The 18,835-nt window shown below is 45.1% G+C and overlaps 2 protein-coding genes across 2 annotated transcripts; both read right to left on the bottom strand.

Moving 5' to 3' along the window:
- Nucleotides 1-841: 841 nt before the first annotated feature.
- Nucleotides 842-8,563, bottom strand: LOC147629129 (uncharacterized). The gene is made up of 4 exons (XM_086812377.1): nt 8,424-8,563; nt 1,849-2,148; nt 1,594-1,755; nt 842-1,501 (listed from the first exon to the last, which is right to left on the bottom strand). The coding sequence occupies exons 2-4, from the start codon at nt 2,131-2,133 to the stop codon at nt 1,046-1,048; spliced, it is 903 nt and encodes a 300-aa protein (XP_086668503.1). The 5' UTR covers nt 2,134-2,148; nt 8,424-8,563; the 3' UTR covers nt 842-1,045.
- On the bottom strand, nt 8,283-12,355 carry LOC147629130 (pentatricopeptide repeat-containing protein At2g39620-like). Its single transcript, XM_086812376.1, has 2 exons — nt 12,050-12,355; nt 8,283-11,943 (listed from the first exon to the last, which is right to left on the bottom strand). The coding sequence occupies exons 1-2, from the start codon at nt 12,134-12,136 to the stop codon at nt 9,178-9,180; spliced, it is 2,853 nt and encodes a 950-aa protein (XP_086668502.1). The 5' UTR covers nt 12,137-12,355; the 3' UTR covers nt 8,283-9,177.
- Between the last annotated feature and the right edge of the window lie 6,480 nt (nt 12,356-18,835).

Below are 18,835 nucleotides of genomic sequence, written 5' to 3' on the forward strand. Positions count from 1 at the left end.
CACCTTCCTTCTGGATGACTGTCATCATCCCCTTTATTGCATGTGGACTCCATCCTTGGCATCCTGCTTCCAAAACTTGAGGCACTCTTAACCACTTGGATCTTGTCTTGAAAACCTTTTGCTGCAACCTTGGATTGCTGCAATCTCTCATGCTATGTTCTGCATCCAGGACCGTGCACCTGTTCTTCTTGTCCCTCCTTGAGCTGAACACTTGTATCTATCTTGGGCTGAGAGCTTGATCTCTTCTTGAAAACATGCAACCCCTTGTTCCTCTGCTCACACTTGTACTATGGGGGCCAAGCTGAGCATCTGGGGGCTTCATAGTACATACCCCATGATACCCACCTCAGGGCTCTACACCGCATGGTTGTCCTCATTTTGGCTCCATCAGGATACTTGATGTTGAAGGAACCACTTGGCTATGTTTTCCTATCTGGACCAAAAACAGCCACCTTTGTACTCAGCGTTTTCCAAATCTGCAACAACTCCTCCTTTAGGCATAGTTGATGTGTACGTACTGTACGTAATGTACGGTACGTATTTGTACGTTGTTCCGTTCAGATAAAATTTTTGTGTACGTAAAAATACGTACCATTGTAAAAAATATCAATCTATATGGCATTTCATATCAAAATAAACATAAAAAGATCCGAATACATTTTAAATTGTGAGAGAGACCTACAAGACAATCTAATAAGGTCTTTGCTAATACGCATTTGATTAGTAATCACAAAACCCTTGCCGCACGTTGTAAAACTTGTTACTTCATAAATCAAACATCAGATACCAAACCGGTTTTCAATCAGAGATCAATCTTCAATCACCAATCACCACTCTTAGCTCTATATAAACTGATGAATCAGTGTTTACACAACAAAAGTCTCGACTCTTATCCATGTTAAAAGGTTGCAAATGCATCAAAACAAACTCAATACAATGCACATACTACATAGCAAGCTGCAACACTACATCATAGAAATGTCCTCAAAAGGTCCATAAGGGCTAGTCCAGAGTCCAGACTCCACAATGAAACGTGATCTAAGAGTCAAAACTCCTCATCAGATGATGATGACGACGATGCACCAGAAGAGAGCAAGTCCCCATCTGTCAGGACATTGCCCTCATCGTCATACTCAGGCTCTGCCATCACGGGCCCATGTGATGATGTGAAAGATGTATCATGAGATCCATGTGCTACATCATCATCTCCTAGCTCACTTTGAGTATGAATGAGAGTGACAGCCTCATTCGCCGGAGTCCACTGCGTACGAACAGGCAGCTTCCCCCGACGAATGCTCCTCCATCTAGTGCTCTCTGAATCTGCAGTCTCCTCACGAAAAGGTATCGCCAAAGCCCGTGCGCGTGACCTTGTGACACGGCGATCGATGCTCTCCAACTCTCTATGAAGGAGTCGTATAATATCTGCCTGCTTGTCTCTGACACGCTGCTCCACGTCGTCCTCAGTAGAGGTTGGCACCATCTTCACACGGGTCGGATCTGCCTGTGGAAAAGCAAAATCCGACAAGTCAGAACCACAAGAAATGACTTAATTATATTGAAATGTGTCAAAAGACGTACGACAGTTAAATATACCTGCTTAGGTGTCCCCAAAGCATGATAATCTCGCACGAGCTTCATGTTAGCTCGGCAATACACTAATCGCTCCAGCTGAGCGGTACTAAGTCGATTGCGGATCTTCGTGTGAACCAAGGAGTAGGCGCTCCAATTGCGCTCACAAGCACCAGCAGAACAATCCTACGATCACAAATCACGATACGATTTTGGAGTCAAAACCCTTAATGAATTAAACTTTAAAGATGGATGCAATTGTGAAAGAGTTAAGAGTACCTGCGAGAGGATTCGGAGAGCAAGATGAGTCAGCTTTGGAAGACCTTGTCTTCCATAGCTCTGCCACCACGTGAGAGGAAATTTCATCGCCTCCTCTCTCAAAACCACCGCTCTAGCAAAGGATGGTCCTAGATTGTTCATAAAACTCACCATCTCTGCATCAACCTCAAGTTGCTCATCCTTGTCGTACATTATGTTGATGCCAGAACCAGCTTGGGTCGGCGTATTAATAACACGGATGACATTGGTGTGCTCCTGCCAGTAGGGGTTGCATGGCTTCGGCATATTGGATCCTGGAAGCTATGTGACACAAAGAAAGAGAGAGAGAGAGCTTAGAGCATACTCCAAAGGAAGAAAGAGAGAGAGAGAGAGAGAGGGAGAGCTTAGAGCATACTCCAAAGGAGGAAAGAGAGAGAGAGAGAGAGAGAGGGAGAGGGACTCGGGAGGGAGCGAGAGAGAGACGAGATTAATCATGTAGTACATTGGCCGCTCGCGGTTGAGAGAGAGAGAGAGAGAGAGAGAGAGAGAGAGAGTACACTACGAGACAGAGATGCATCATGAGGGACCAAGGCCATGAGCGAGAGAGAGCGTGAGAATTACTTGGTTGCAATGTGCACAGTGTGCAAAGACAGAGCGAACCAGAGCACTGCAGGCGAAATTCCGAAATAAGCCCAAATTCGTACGTTGAAGGTCAAAAAGGGGTTTTTAAAAAAAATAAACGTACGGATCGATCCGTACACGTACGATCCGTACGGTACGGATCGATCCGTACGTACGTATGGCTGCAACCTTGCCTCTAGGACTTTTGCTAGGCTCTGATACCAATGTCACATGCAAAAGAATTGCCTGTATTAAGAACCACGAAAAACGCCACGATGAACAGAGAAAAGAGAGATATGTTACTGTAACACTGTTTTTTGTATATATGTATAAATGATCCTAGCCAACATGGCCTAGAAAAAGAGACACCTAACCCTATGACCTATCCCAGAAATCAAGAATCAGATAAATACAATGGAAATGATCTTGCCTATTTATAGGCTCATGGAAGTACCCCTATAACCCATCGGCCAGCAGAGGACAAGCATAAATATATAAACTGCTAAATGCCCTCATGCTCCTATAAATACAATGCCTAAAAAGGTTCCTAATCATAGCCAAAAACTAGGGATTAAGCATGTCCACATGTTGTGCATGTGACAATCAATGACCAAAAACTAGACAAAAAAATTGTAACACCAAGAGGGCAAACAAGTGTGACAATATCCAAAGGGATGCCATATCAAACATTAGCTTGGGCGTCATACGAAGAAGAAGAAATTTTCTTGTGCACTCCCTAACTTGCATGTGTGCACACACGCATAGCACACACACACGTGCATTTCACTAGCCTTGTGAGGGTGTCCACACCCCACTTACAGTGAGGGTTGTTTTATGTGGGGCTATCCTCTCTCACACACTTTGTGTGGTTCCCCTCACCTGCCCACCAACCAAAAGAAGAATACTTCTGAGAACTCTACCCTCTCTCGCTCACCTTCAAGAAGGCACTATAGGTAGAAGCTTTATAAGTTTAAAGTGAGACAATTCTTCTTTCCTTGAGTTCCGACTCTCTCTCTTACAAATTCTAAAAAATAACTATGGAATGACAACAATGGAGGCAATGCACAGGCTCAGAAGAGGTGGAGGGTTGTAACCTTTGGCTATGGACTACATGAGGGGTCTTGCAAAAAGAAACATGGGATGTTGGTACCTTTTTCAAGCATTTACTTGGGTGTCACACTTTGAAGAAGAAATTTGCTTGTGCACAGCCTTTACTTGCATGCACGTGCACTTTGCTTGCCAAACCCCATTTGGTGCTGCCACATCAGGATCCTCGAGTCATCTGCTAGAGATAGTAGTGCCTCCTCATTAAAGCCGTGCTTGGTATCAGGTTGCATCTGCTAGAGATAAATTAAAGCCGTGTTTGCCATCAGGTTGCATCTGCTAGAGATAGTAGAGTGCCTCGTCATTAAAGCCGTGTTTGGGATGAAATCCACAAGACAAGATCTTGAACTGAAAGAGAGTAGTAGCATACATACGCATAGCACACACACACGTGCATTTCACTAGCCTTGTGAGGGTGTCCACACCCCACTTACAGTGAGGGTTGTTTTATGTGGGGCTATCCTCTCTCACACACTTTGTGTGGTTCCCCTCACCTGCCCACCAACCAAAAGAAGAATACTTCTGAGAACTCTACCCTCTCTCGCTCACCTTCAAGAAGGCACTATAGGTAGAAGCTTTATAAGTTTAAAGTGAGACAATTCTTCTTTCCTTGAGTTCCGACTCTCTCTCTTACAAATTCTAAAAAATAACTATGGAATGACAACAATGGAGGCAATGCACAGGCTCAGAAGAGGTGGAGGGTTGTAACCTTTGGCTATGGACTACATGAGGGGTCTTGCAAAAAGAAACATGGGATGTTGGTACCTTTTTCAAGCATTTACTTGGGTGTCACACTTTGAAGAAGAAATTTGCTTGTGCACAGCCTTTACTTGCATGCACGTGCACTTTGCTTGCCAAACCCCATTTGGTGCTGCCACATCAGGATCCTCGAGTCATCTGCTAGAGATAGTAGTGCCTCCTCATTAAAGCCGTGCTTGGTATCAGGTTGCATCTGCTAGAGATAAATTAAAGCCGTGTTTGCCATCAGGTTGCATCTGCTAGAGATAGTAGAGTGCCTCGTCATTAAAGCCGTGTTTGGGATGAAATCCACAAGACAAGATCTTGAACTGAAAGAGAGTAGTAGCATACATATCAACAACCTATTGTCAGAATACGCAGCGGAGATGATGACCAGATCTGGGAACACGAGCAAAACACAAGGCAGAAAATAACAGCACAAGAGATAGAGAGGTAGAGGCGTGTAACTCTGCTCTATATACACAAAAGAATCCCGGAAATGATACAATGGTGACAAGGGGACGGGGGGCCATTTTATATGGCCCCCCAACAGCAGTCGGCCTGCTGTAGGGCAGCCGATAGGACACCAGAGGAGCCCACGACTTGCAAATAGCAGTCGTCCAGCATAGAAGGTCCACGACCTGTCCAGACCAGTTGGCCAGCTCCAACATGTGAACACAAACATGCTGATGCAGTCGGCTACAGACAAGGACATCCTGCCACCTCAGGGCTGCCTCCCAAGCCACAGAAAAAATGGGAAAAATAGGAAAAAATGGGGGAAAAATACGAAGAGTGGGGAAAAATGAGAAAACACCTAATAAGGGCGGGCACACCCACAACAGAGGCCCTGGTGTATATATATAGACAGGAGATGACTTCTAACACCCCCTCTTAGCTCCTGGCTGTGAAACCAACCACAGGGAGCTGGGGTGCTGCTTGAAATCCTGAGATAGCGACTTCGTGAAGAGGTCCACCGTATTGTCCTCCGTCGAACAGAACTCTAGTAAGATATCATCAGCAACGATCTGTTCACGAACAAAGTGCCTCTGGATGACCATGGGTTCCTCCAGTGGAAGCCCAAGCCTGCAATGCAACCTCTGCAACCTCACCACCTCACAAGCAGCATCACAAGCAGCCCCGTACTCTGCCTCTGTCGTCGACAAGGCAAAAGATGACTGCCTCTTACTGCTCCAAAAAATTGCTCCTAAGCCTGAAGTAGATCTCCTCGTGTCCGGATCTCCTCCCCAAACTGAGTCACTCCGACCGTGGAATCGGACTCCATCAATCAATCCCCCTCCTGTGTACAAGAGTCCATGATCCTTCGCATGCCGCAGAAACCACAGGAAACGCAATCCTGCCTCCCAAAGAGTCATCCACAACCATGAGCTCAACTGCCTCATCAGGAAGCTCCCGTCCAATCTAGTGTCCATCAACCAGATCAATGAACCATTCTGCTTCTGAGTCAAAGAGGCATCACACTGCTCACAAGGATCAACACCTGTTTTACGGTGCAAAGCCAAGTCCTGGAAACCTGTTGAAGACCACGCAAGTCCTTATGAAACCTGTCAACCACCCCTCTGAATCCGGAACCACAAAGCCTGGAGAAACCCCCCTCCTTCTGCAAGTAATCAACTGCCACCTGCTTGGCTTTCCCAAAGGTCCCCGTGGAAAGACCATCCTCAACTACAAGAGGTTCTTTGTCCTGAATACTACAAGACATCAGAGCATAAGTTACCTGTTTAGTTTCCTTTGACTGACTAACACAAGAACCACCAACATCAGTATTGGAGAGTTCCTGCCAACTGTTGCCATCTACTGGCAAGCTATCCACCATCTGGTCCCGGAAAGCCTACACCTGCAGCGTATCCACACTTAAGTGGCCATTACTAAACAGCCACTCATCACAAACCTGAGGACCTGGGAGAGAGAGTGCTGAAAGCTTGTAAACTCCATTCTCCACTCCGCCTTCCCAAACTACCTGGCCTGTTGCTTTGTCCCGGAGAGCAACAAAATGCTCATCAAACTCCACCCGTACGCCAGTCTAGCAAACCTGATGCACTGACAACAGATGAAAACCAAGTGACGGAACATACAACACCTGGGAGGAATGCTTCCCCCCTCTGCCATCGGGAACTATCTCCATCCTGCCCTCACTGTGAACTGGGATAGTGGATGTATCCCCAGTAAGAATGTGACCACAATACCTACAGAGATCCTGTAAATCAGAACGAGAAGGAGTCCTGTGCCTGGAAGCACCACTGTCTAGAATCCACTCCTGAGTGAATCCAATCCCGAGTATCTGTTGCGGAGAATCCTCCAATCTCCTCCCTGCTTGAAGAAAATGAAACATCGGTGTCCATCACCTCCAGGTGCACAAAAGCCGGAGTCTTCATGATTGCTACTGAGGATCTTCACCCTTCTCGGCCTTCCGCTTGGGACACTGCCTCCAAGAGTGACCTTTCTCGCCACAATCATTACAAGTCCTCTCTGCCTTTAGTTTCTCGCGGTCAGTAACGGACTTCATCTCAGAAGACTTCTCCGATGAAGCCTTCCCTTGGCCTGTGTTTCGGCCTTTCGACCGTTGGCCAGTTAAGGCCTCCGAACCTCCACCCTGAGGAGGGTTCGTGAATCGTTCCTCCTGGTCGAAGACCATGGGCACAAGCTCCTCCCACGTGATGGTGCTGAGCCTGCCCACTGGTAATCAAAGACGAGTAAAATGCTGAGTACTGAGAGGGCAAGTGTGACAGCAACGTTATGGCCATGTCCTCTGACGATATCTCCTTCCCAGCCTAAAGAACTTCCTGCTGAAGAGCCTGCAACTTGTTAATATGCTCCGCATCCTCAACGACTTTGCAGGGCTCATAACCTGCATCTATACTTTCAAGGAAATCCTCTTCATGGGCGATACCCTATTGTAAAGAGAGGCCAAATGCTATCATATACCTCTGGCCAGCGTCATATGCTTTACATGATTGATTACCTGCGGTGTGCAGTTCAGAAAGATAAACAAACGGACCCTGGCATTGACACGATCCCACATCTGTGTCTGAGTCTCCCGGTCCTTTCGGATCGACGGTAACTCCCCTTCCTCTACTTCCGCCCGTGGAACCCCAACAACGACGAAATCAGCGAGGTCGTAAGACTCTAGAACAAATTCCATCATAACCTTCCATATGCCGTAGTTGTTCCCGTCCAACTGACAGCCCACCGGGAACGTGGGGAGTGTCAGGATCTTCACATGCCTCTCGGCCATCTCAAACAGATCTGCCATTGCGCGGATGTACTCTGAAAAGGGTGGGTGGGTTGGAACAAAGAAGAACTAACTCCTGCAAGTGGCTGTCCAGCGGATCAACCCGCCATCCTCTTGCTTCTCCTCTTCCCGAACAATCCCGAACAGTCCACCAATCAGCAACACAACAGTCCCCCTCTTGCTCACACAAATCCCACGAACTATCTAGAGCCTAGGCTCTGATACCATGTCAGAATACGCAACAGAGATGATGACCAGATGAGAACACAAGAGCAAAACGCAATGCAGAAAATAACAGCACAAGAGATAGAGAGGTAGAGGCGTGTAACTCTGCTCTATATACACAAAAGAATCCCGATGATACAATGGTGACAAGGGGCTGGGGGGCCATTTTATATGGCCCCCCAACAGCAGTCGGCCTGCTGTAGGGCAGCCGACAGGACACCAGGGGAGCCCACGACTTGCAAATAGTGGTCGGCTAGCATAGAAGGTCCACGACCTGTCCAAACCAATCGGCCAGCTCCAACATGTGAACACAAACATGCTGATGCAGTCGGCTATAGACAAGGACATCCTGCCACCTCAGGGCTGCCTCCCAAGCCACAGAAAAAATGGGAAAAATACGAAGAGTGGGGAAAAATGAGAAAACACCTAATAAGGGCGGGCACACCCACAACAGAGGCCCTAGTGTATATATATAGACAGGAGATGACTTCTAACACGTATTACCAACAAAGAACCCTTTTCTAGCAATCTCCATATAAATTTGCCCCAATGAGCAACGTTTGGCTTATATACCTCTTATACAAAAGTAACCATAGTTCTTCTACCGATAATTAAATGGTGAAAATGACCCTTGGCCCCTTAAAGTTGGTCTTATTACCTCTTTGTCCGCCACCCGCTACGGCCTCCTGCATCACCCTGCCACCGCACTTCCATGTATTATGTATGCCTGCCTGGCACGCACATAGGTATCTTTAGAGATCCAATTTGCGATGCAGCATGCTTCCTGACCACACCCTGTTTGTCATATCCGTCAATAAGTGCTGCTTGTCAAAGACTTTCTGTGGTTTTGCAACATAGCCACATTTGCAATACATATCAACCAAGGTGTTGCCAGCAAAAAGTTTTCTTTCCTGTAACCCCTTTCTTTCAATCTCAGGATGTATTTCTCAGGACTTGTATGTGGCTCCCATGCTACAACAAGCTTTCAAGCTGCAACAAATGTGACGGCATTTTAGAGACATCTTTGAGTTGCATCAGTTTCAAAACACATGAGTGCTTCTTCACCATGTCTGTATTCGGTATATCCTGCAATCAGTGCATTCCATGAGACAACATCTGGATTTTATCGTACCCCTTTCTAGCAATCTCCGCATATATTCTCGAAAATTACTGGCTCCTATGCTGCCACAAGCTTTCAGGATGCAAACAAACGTGATGACATTTGAACTTTGGGAGACGCACTCAAATTGCATCTGTTCATAATAATTGAGTGCTTCCTAACCACAGCCAAGTTTGGCATGTCCTGCTGTAAGTGCATTCCACGAGACTCTATTCTGAAACCTGTTAGACACTTGCAGTGATGCTAAACATTAAACATAAGCTGCAGCATCTTGTTCCGAACTGGAAACTTGTTAGACACTTGCATTAATGCTAGACATTGAGACATAAGCTGCAGCATCTTTTTCATCCAGCCCCACTGCATGTTCAAAGGCCTGTCTCCCAAGATCCACATTTCCCCACTTTTTACAAGCACCCAACAGGGTATGCCACACAGCAAGATTGGGACAAAATGGTAGCTCCTTGATCATTGCTACTGCCTTGTCTAATTGGCCTGCACGGCCAAGGAGATCAACCATGCAAGTGTGGTGCTCAGAAGTTGGAACAATGCCATAGTTTTTGCTCATGACCTCAAAGTACACCTTGCCCTTATCAAACAGACCTGCGTGACGGCACGCATTGAGAACAGTAACAAAGGTGACCGGATTTGGCTTTATACCTTCCCCTATTAGACTGTCAAAGATATTGAAAACATTTTCACTTTCTCCAAGCTGAGCATATCCTGTAATAAGTGCAGTCCACGAGACTATGTCTCTAACTGGAAGCTTGTCAAACACTTCCTGTGCTTTGTCAAGTGAGCCACATTTGGCATACATGTCAATTAAGGTGTTGCCAACAACTAGGTCTCTTTCCAGCAAGCCTTTTTTGGCAATCTCAGTATGTATTTCTCGACCTTTGTCTATGGCTCCTATGCTTCCACAAGCTTTCAAGATGCAAATAAACGTAACAGCATTTGGGGGGACACCCTCAAGTTGCATCTTTTCAAAACACCTGAGTGCTTCCTCACCATGCCCATGGTCAGCATATCCTGCAATCAGTACAGTCCATGAGACTACGTCTCGTACAGGGAGGCTGTCAAACACTTGCTGTGCTTTGGCAAGCGTGCCAAACTTGGCATACATGTCGACTAAGGCGTTTCCAACAAAAAGATCGCTTTCCAACAACCCTTTTCTTTCAATCTCAGCATGTAATTCTCTGCTCTTGTCTGTGGCTCCTATGCTGCCACAAGCTTTCAAGCTGCAAACAAACGTGAAAGCATTCGGGGAGACACCCTTAAGTTGCATCTGTTCGAAACATTTGAGTGCTTCTTCACCTTGCCCATGGTCAGCATATCCAGCAATGAGTGCAGTCCATGGGACCACATCTCGCACTGGAAGCTTGTCAAACACTTCATGTGCTTTGGCAAACGAGCCACATTTGGCATACATATCAACCAACATGTTGCCAACAACTTGATCTCTTCGCAACAACCCCTTCCTTTCAATCTCAGCATGTATTTCTGTGCCCCTGGCTGTGGCTCCTACTCTGCCACAAGCTTTCAAGCTGTGAACAAACGTGACAGCATTTGGGGAGACTCCCTCGAGCTGCATCCGTTCAAAACAATCAAGTGCTTCCTTTCCATATCCATGTTCCGCATATCCTGCAATCAGAGCCGTCCATGAGACTACGTTTCGAGCTGGAAGTTTGTCAAACACTTGCTGTGCTTTGGAAAGAGAGCCACATTTGGCATACATATCAACCAGAGTGTTGCCAACAAAAAGGTTTCTTCTCAACAACCCCTTTCTTTCTATCTCAGCATGTATTTCTTGGCCCTTGTCTGCGGCTCCAATGCTACCACAAGCTTTCAGGCTGCAAACAAACGTGACAGAGTTTGGTGCAACACCCTCCAGTTGCATCTGTTCAAAACACTTGAGTGCTTCATCATTGCGTCCATGTTCAGCATATCCCGCAATTAGTGCATTCCATGAGACAACATTTCGAATTGGAAGCTTGTCAAACAACTTCTGTGCTTTGGCAAGCAAGCCACATTTGGCATACATATGGACCAAGGTGCTGCCAACAACAAGGTCTGTTTCTAGAAACTCAATCTCAGCATGTATTTCTTGGCCCTTGTCTATGGCTCCTATGCTGCCACAAGCTTTCAAGCTGCAAGTAAATGTGACAGCATTTGGGGAGACACCCTCAAGTTGCATCTGCTCAAAACACTTGAGTGCTTCCTCACCATAACCATGCTCCGCATACCCTGCAATTAGTGCAGTCCATGAGACTACATCTCGAACTGGCAGTTTGTCAAACACTTGTTGTGCTTTGCGAAGCAAGCCACATTTGGCATACATATCAACCAAAGTGCTGCCAACAAAAACATCTCTTTCCAACAACTTCATTCTGGCAACCTCAGCATGTATTTGGAGGCCTCTTTCGAGATCTTTCATCTTCGCACAAGCCTTGAGTAAGGCTACATAAGTATGCCCATTGGGATGTACAGAATCGTCCTCTTGCATTTTCTGGTACAGGATAAGGGCGTCCTGTGGCTTCCCACACTTGATATAACCTGTGATCAGGGAATTCCAAGACGACTCATTCCGATACAGCAATTTGTCAAAAACCTGCTCAGCATCGTGCATGCTTCCAACTTCCACCAACATCGAGACGAGGTAGTTCCCGAGTGATCTATGAGCTTCCAGCCCAATTTTCTGTATGTAGACATGCAAACGAAGCGCATGCACTTGGTCTCTCTCCTTTCTGCACTTGTGCAAGAGGCGTGCCAAGTCCTCAACGCAAGGCTGGGGCAGTAGCCCATCTTCCAAGAAAGGCAATGCCTCCTCTAAGCTAAGCATCCCCCAGCCACAGCCAGTACTGTTCTTCTTCTTCTTCTTCTGCTTCACTTCTTCTTCTTCTTCTTCTTCTTCTTCTTCATGTGCAGATTTGTGCATAGCACAAGGCTCTTCTGTTTCTACAAGCCTTAGCATGTCTTCAAGCCAACTTGGATTGTGCAAGCCGTCCATCCATAGAGACTCCTTGGTGAGCTTATACTTGAAATCTGGGGACTTCGGGTTTGTCTGTAACATGCATATGCACAGGGGTCGTGGGCGGGCCCCGATCTTCTAACCAATCAAGGGAGTATAATCCTTATCAAAGAAAGAAAGGAAAGAGACCACCACTTACTTTGCTCTTTCGGTTGTCCCACCACTGGGAGGGATCCCTCCAGTACTCCTTCCAGAGGCGCTCGGTCCGTGCTCGTTTTGGCTGCATCTCAACTGCACACGTCTAGCATCAAGTAGCCAAGTGTGGTCATAGAAGACGGGGTATGTCTAGAACCAAGTACCCACGTGTGGTCATAGGAGAGTTCGTGGTGTGCAGGTCGCCCATGGGAATTGTTTTTTTATCATATTCACCATGGACACCAAGGACAGGACACACAAAGAGAAATCCTAGATTTCTAAAAAATAAGAGGAAAAAATCCCTTAGATTGACCGACTGCTTCTTAATGTCTTTTATATACCGCAGCAATGTGCGCGTTGAGTACTGGTGTAGAATAACATAACATCACTTTCCATTATGGGAGAGAGTAGATTCGAATCATGTACCCTCTCAAGGGCGTCGTGAGGCAAGGGCGTTATTACAGGAATAAACCTCCCATGGTAATTGTTAACACTCAAAAGCTGATGTCTAGCCAGAGTGGTCAAATCCTTGGCTCAAGTCATTGATGTCTAGCCCAAGTGGTCACGCCCTTGGCATGTGGACATACAGGTCTTGGAACTCCAAGGCTTGAAAAACTATGGATCTAGTGTATTCTTGTCGAAGCATGGGAGTGCATGTCATTAGGTGTGGCGAACCATGCTTGATGATATTCATCAATAGTCTGGCCGCGTTGTGATAGTTCGAGAAATTCATTGGTCTTCTCCTCAAAATAATTTGGGGGTGGGACAATATCTTTGATGGAGATGTGCTTTCATATCCTGCCAAGGTGTTTTGCCTATAGATAGGTGGTGAGTATGGTAGAGGTTTTTCCACCAAGTCTTGGTGGATCCTTTCAATTCAAGAAGAGCCAACTTTCTCATTACAACTAGCTATAGTGAAGTAGTCATCCATAGCCTCAATCCTGCCACTTCTACACCAAAGAGAAAAGATGGACACACCAAAAGGATATACGATCAATGGGATATGGACCCCCACAATGGTTCGACATATTACTTACGGCTATTCCCACCCAAGTCCCACTTCAAGAGCATGTGGCAGCAGCAAGCTAGAATGAAATCCCTAATGATGTACTTCTCATGAATGTATTATGAGATTAAGCATTGTAGACAATAGGCCATTTATGAGCCATAAGCACGCGACTACTCACTCTTTAAGTGTGTGCGAACACTTGTATAAATTTCTCTCATAATGCAATATACTCTTAAATTGGCAAAATAATGAGATAGGTTGGCAACCTTACCAACCCCAATCTATTCCATATTCTACCATTGGTACCACAACAAGTACAAAATTTTGAGAATTTTTTAAGAAAGGTGTTTGAAATCATGGTTACAAGACATACTTCTACACACAAATTTGAGAGATTTTGAAGAAAGGTGTTCGAAAGCATAGTTACAAGACATACTTCTACTCAGGTACTCAGATTTGAGAGATTTTAAAGAAAGGTATTCGAAAGCATAGTTACAAGACATACTTCTACACACAAATTTGATATTGTTGAGAGCATTTTTTACATTGATGTGTTACAAAAAATTAGAGCCAAGCTTTTACAAAAAACATTTGCAAAAATTAGAGCCAAAGTCTTACAAAAATATTAGCAAAAAATAGCCTATATATTACACGGTGGCCTATCTTCTCACCATCATTCCAACCATCGCCTCCTTCCCCTTCCTCATTTTTGCAAGCCTCTTCCATAAATCCCTGCATAAATATAAGCAAACCATAAGTTACATGATGATATCAAACCATACATGCTTGTAAACTAAATGAGCAAACCATTATACTTACATAGTTGACAACATGGGCCCAATTAATTTGAAGCCCTTCTCGCTCCAGCTTCTTGAGCATTTTAAATGTTCCATGCCTCTATGCATAATCGTACTCATCTTGCATATAGACACTTCCAGTTACTTCCTTCTACACGTATTCATGAAAGACAATTGAGTACATATGGTGCAAGGTTATATGCATAAACACATGGAGTAAATATGAGAGATTTACTTTTACAAAGTATGCACAGAAGCATCCGCCATTGTCGCGTGTAAGATTCCTCCCTTCTAAAATGAGAGAAACACTTAAGATAGTCCGCTAAGTCTTATCTTGGAAAAAATTTCCGATTCATCGACACCTTGACCCTGTAGAGATTCAAGGATACGATTCATAGGTATGACCTAGCTTTATCCCGCAGGGGGAGCATGATTTTCTAAACATCAAATCACCCATAGGGCAATTGATCATAAATTGGGCAACTACTAGACTTGATTTCTAGAGACAACGCTTTTTTCCTCATCTTATGCAAGGCACAGCCGCGCTGGCCTAGTCTTCTAGAATAGAGTTGCCCTGGAACCTAACTATCTAGCATAGAGCTTTCACTTAATCTGTTGGAAAGCTACCCGACTAATCGGGTCCACCCGTCCGTAGGATGGTGCCGTCAGGGCATTCCATCCTCCCACTTTCCACCCTACTCACGCATCAATTTGTTTTCTAATTAATCCTACCACACTGTTTGACATAAATAAGCATATTCCTTAATTAAGGCCCTTTTTCACAAGGTTCGTTAAAACAGCCTTCTTACACAATACAATCATACCAAAGACAAGATGTAATTATATAAAAAGTTTATACATGAACCAATTCCATACAAGCCAAACCGGCTCTCTTATTCTTATTCTGCTGATGATCTAGAATTCGGCCTTCCAGCCTCTACATGCTGGGCAAAACCCTACGGGACCATACACCTCATCGTTGGCTGCTGGTGGCGAGGACTCAAGCCGGCCTGTCGCCCTCTCAGGCTCCATCGCTCGATCCTCCCGCCCCTCAGAGGGATGTCTGCACACTAGGGTGGGCTTATTTACCGCACTAGCCTGGGTCCTCAGAACTAGGCAACCTCATAATCTCTTGCCTCAATCGGCGATCCTTATTCTCCCAAAGGTATGAGGGATACCTTGGGCCATTCTCGGGCTTTGCTAACGACGCCGCCCGGCTACACAAGCACGGAACGGAGTTAGCGTTGAAGCCAAAAAAAATCTTGAATTCTAAAGATAACAACTTCAATGCAATTTACTAAATATAGCATTCACAATTCATGAAGATAACAATTTCAACTCAATTTATCGAATACAACATCACATAATTCGTAACTTCATATAATTTTTATGTCGTTAATTTAAAAGGAAAAGACACCATTCATTAATACTAATTTAAGGAAAATCTCTTCTTTTGAAAATTAACCAAGCTAACCTGGCCACCGTTTCCTTGAGGGGCTTGAAAAGGGAGGACTGGAGCCGCATTGGGCGCATCTTCCCCCATCTCGTTGTTATGTGCTCCTCTTGAGGCAATATTTTGTCGTCTTTGAGATGAGGCCATCTTAGGCGTCGCCTTGTAGAGCTCGTTGCTGCGATCGAAACGCTTCAGTCGGATCTGAATTCCGAGCTCGTTTGCTCACCGTATGAGCAAAAGAATATGGCGCACGAACCCTTTCTTGAGGCAAAAAACCCTTATTAAAGTCTATGCAAATGGGGGGGATTGTGAGATGTCCTTAAGGGCAAAAACATGGAGAGGGCTGGGAGGGGCTGCTGGAAGTCTCTTCACACCGGGGTGGGGGGGGGGAGAAGAGTTAAGGACACTGCCTCTAAGGAAGAGGGGGATGGAGGAATTTTAGCTTATCTGAAAAGAGCCAAATGAGGGGGTGTGAGAGGGGTGGCTGCAAGGGGCGGCTGTACTGCAGCAAGTACGCTACACAGGAACGGACGGCGATACAACAGGGCATACGCTACACAGAGATGCGTACCATCTATGGAGCACCCCGGGGGTTTATATAGCTGAGGGGTGAGGGTACGGGCACTGCGCAAAGCAAGGACGAAAGGACGGTGTACCTTCAAAGGCTATGGATCAGTGGCCTGCATCTAGGGGAAAGGTACGGTGTCGGTTTTCCGGGAAAGGAGTGGTACGCATGTACCTTATCTGGTCTGGGGCAGCATGGGTGTCCAAATAAGGGTACGTATGGACCATATAGTGGGCGGCCGTCCTTTGGTTCTTGGGCGGCCATTGTACGAGCACCCTAGTAAGTGTGTACGGAGCAAATTTTGGGACGAGGTATCCAAATTTAGGACGCCCGCCTTGATTTGCGTGTCGGACCGCCTTGGGGGTGATTTTTTTTTTTGTCCGGGAGGTTCTCCTAGTCGTAGGGGTTCAGACCGTTCGTCAATCAGACGCCCGGTCGTGGATTTATTAAGGTTTAAAGGTCGCCGATTTCTAACTAAAATGATTGAAATTAGCGTATAGGCTTGATCCGGTGTCCGTTTTGGATGCTGTAAAATCCTATATTAGGGTAAAATTGCACGCAGATTTCAAATTTGGACTCAGAATTTGAAGATTCTAAGTAGAAATGACTCAAATAATAAAATCATTGATTTTTATACCATAAAAACTCATAATTACATGGACATTTCTTTATTAGTGAAGATGGGTATGTTACATCCTTCTCCCCTTAAAGAAATCGAGATGTCCTTATCTCGTCATGAATTGGGGATAATCCTTTAAGAGTTTAGCTTCATCTTCCCAAGTTGCATCCTTTTCAGGGTAATCTTTCACTGAACTAGATGTTCTACAAGAGTTCTATTTCGGAGTTGCCTTTCCCTAGAATCTATGATGCTACTGGGCTATAGTTCAAGGACTCCTTGAGTAGGGATTACAACTTGTTCATCATCAAGAATATGATCGAGACTGGGGACATATGGTTTTAACAAACTTACATGAAATACATTATGGACTTTGATATGGGCTGGGAGTTGGAGTTTATAGGCACTTTTACCTAGACACTTGATAACTATATAGGGACCACAATACCTAGGGCTGAGCTTCTTATATTTTCCAAGTGATAGAGAACTTCATTTGGGTCGCACTCGTAGAAGAACTCTGTCTCCTTCCTTGAAGATCCTTTCAGACCTCTTGTTGTCAGCATAATGCTTTTGTCGATCTTGGGCAGCTTTAATATCCTTTTGGTTTGGATAGCCTTGGTTTGTTCCTCCATCTCTTCGAGCATTTTCCTGGATGCCTCAACTCTTATGGTTGGATCAGAGAAATTTAGAGGAGACATGCATTCTTTCCCATAGAGTGCCTTGAATGGTGACATTCCTATGCTTTGATGATAAGACGCATTGTAGGCAAATTCTACCAGAGGAAGGTATTGAATCCACCTTCTGGGTTCCCGTCCACAGTATGCTCTGAGAATGTCTTCAATTACTTGATTGACTCTCTCAGTTTGGCCATCGGTCTCTGGATGATAAGCTGTGCTAAAGCAAAGTTGAGTTCCCAGAGCTTGAAATAAAGACTGCCAGAATTTTGAGGTGAAGTCAGAATCCCGATCACTTACTATCCTTTTTGGGAGACCATGAAGTTTGAGGACTTCCTTGATGAATATTCGAGCAACATCAGAAGCTTTGAAGGTCTTCTTTGCTGGTATAAGGTGAGCTACTTTGGTAAGTAAGTCCACTACTACTAGAATGGAGTCATATCCTCCTTGAACAGTGGGGAGACTTGTGACAAAATCCATACTAATGCACTCCCACTTCATTTGGGGAATATCTAAGGGTTGAAGTTTTCCAGGCATCTTGACCCTTTCAGCTTTGATCCTTTGGCATGAGAGACATTGCTTCAAGTACCGAAGCACATCATTTTTCAAGCCTGCCCAATGAAAGCTCCTTCTTACAGCATTTAATGTTTTTGCATAATCTGGGTGTCCTGCAGCAAGGCTATCATGAGCTTCATGGAGGATTAGTTTCTTTAAAGCAGGATCCTTAGGGATACATAGCCTGTGATTGAAGTAGAGGCTTCCTTCATGAGTGGAGTATCCCTTGATTAGATTCTTCTCTTTCTCTGAATGTCCCCCTTCTTCTACTAACTTTATCATCCTCTGATAATCTGGATCATGAGATGAGACTTCTTCCACCTTGACCAGTATGGGATTATTTGGCATTGAAATTGCATTCAAGAAAGATTTGCGGCTAAGTGCATCTACTACCACATTATCTTTCCCAGGGCGGAATTTGATGTCGAAATCATATTCTTGTAGAATTTCAATCCATCTCCTTTGCCGCATATTGTGGGTGAAAATCCACTTTAGACTTTTGTGGTCAGTTACAAGCTGGAATTTGCCCCCCAAGAGATAATGTCTCCATAATTTGAGGCAATGAACAACTGCTAAGAGCTCCAAATCATGGGTGGCATAATTTGCTTCATATTGCTTCAGCTTGTGGGAAGTATAAGCGACTGGTCTTCCTTCTTGGCCTAAGACACCGCCAAGTGCTAGACTACTAGCATCAGTAACCACTTCAAATTCCTTGGAGAAATCAAGAAGCTTTAAGACTGGGGCAGAAGTAATAATGACTTTCAGCTGATCAAAGCTGTTTTGATGGATTGGCAACCACACTATTTTGCAATCCTTCTTAAGATGATCCGTCAAATGTGCAGCTACTAAGGCATAATCTTTGATAAAAATCCTATACCAACCCGTGATTCCCAAAAATCCACGAACTTCACGAACTGATTTAGGGGGTGGCCATTCTAGAATATCCTTGACCTTGGCGGGGTCTATTGAGATGCCATCTTTGGAGACGATGAATCCAAGATACTCAATTTGATGAGTAAAGAAGGTACATTTGTTCTTCTTGGCATAGAGTTTGTGTCTGCGCAGCAATTGCAGAACTCTACGCACATGCTCCTCATGCTCTTCCATTGATTTGGAGTAGA

Source organism: Cibotium barometz, chromosome 18, assembly GCF_041138505.1.
Source record: "Cibotium barometz isolate CiBa-2024 chromosome 18, ASM4113850v1, whole genome shotgun sequence".
In the NCBI taxonomy this organism is placed as follows: domain Eukaryota; kingdom Viridiplantae; phylum Streptophyta; class Polypodiopsida; order Cyatheales; family Cibotiaceae; genus Cibotium; species Cibotium barometz.

What these genes read in the sequence shown, in the direction of transcription:
- LOC147629129 (XM_086812377.1), bottom strand. Translation starts at nt 2,133, where the DNA reads ATGCCGAAGCCATGCAACCCCTACTGGCAGGAGCACACCAATGTCATC. An exon ending in CTCTCCGAATCCTCTCGCAG is followed by an intron (nt 1,756 to 1,848) that starts GTACTCTTAACT and finishes TTGTGATCGTAG; the next exon opens with GATTGTTCTGCTGGTGCTTG. An exon ending in CTTTGGGGACACCTAAGCAG is followed by an intron (nt 1,502 to 1,593) that starts GTATATTTAACT and finishes GCTTTTCCACAG; the next exon opens with GCAGATCCGACCCGTGTGAA.
- LOC147629130 (XM_086812376.1), bottom strand. Translation starts at nt 12,136, where the DNA reads ATGCAGCCAAAACGAGCACGGACCGAGCGCCTCTGGAAGGAGTACTGG. An exon ending in GGGACAACCGAAAGAGCAAA is followed by an intron (nt 11,944 to 12,049) that starts GTAAGTGGTGGT and finishes TGCATGTTACAG; the next exon opens with ACAAACCCGAAGTCCCCAGA.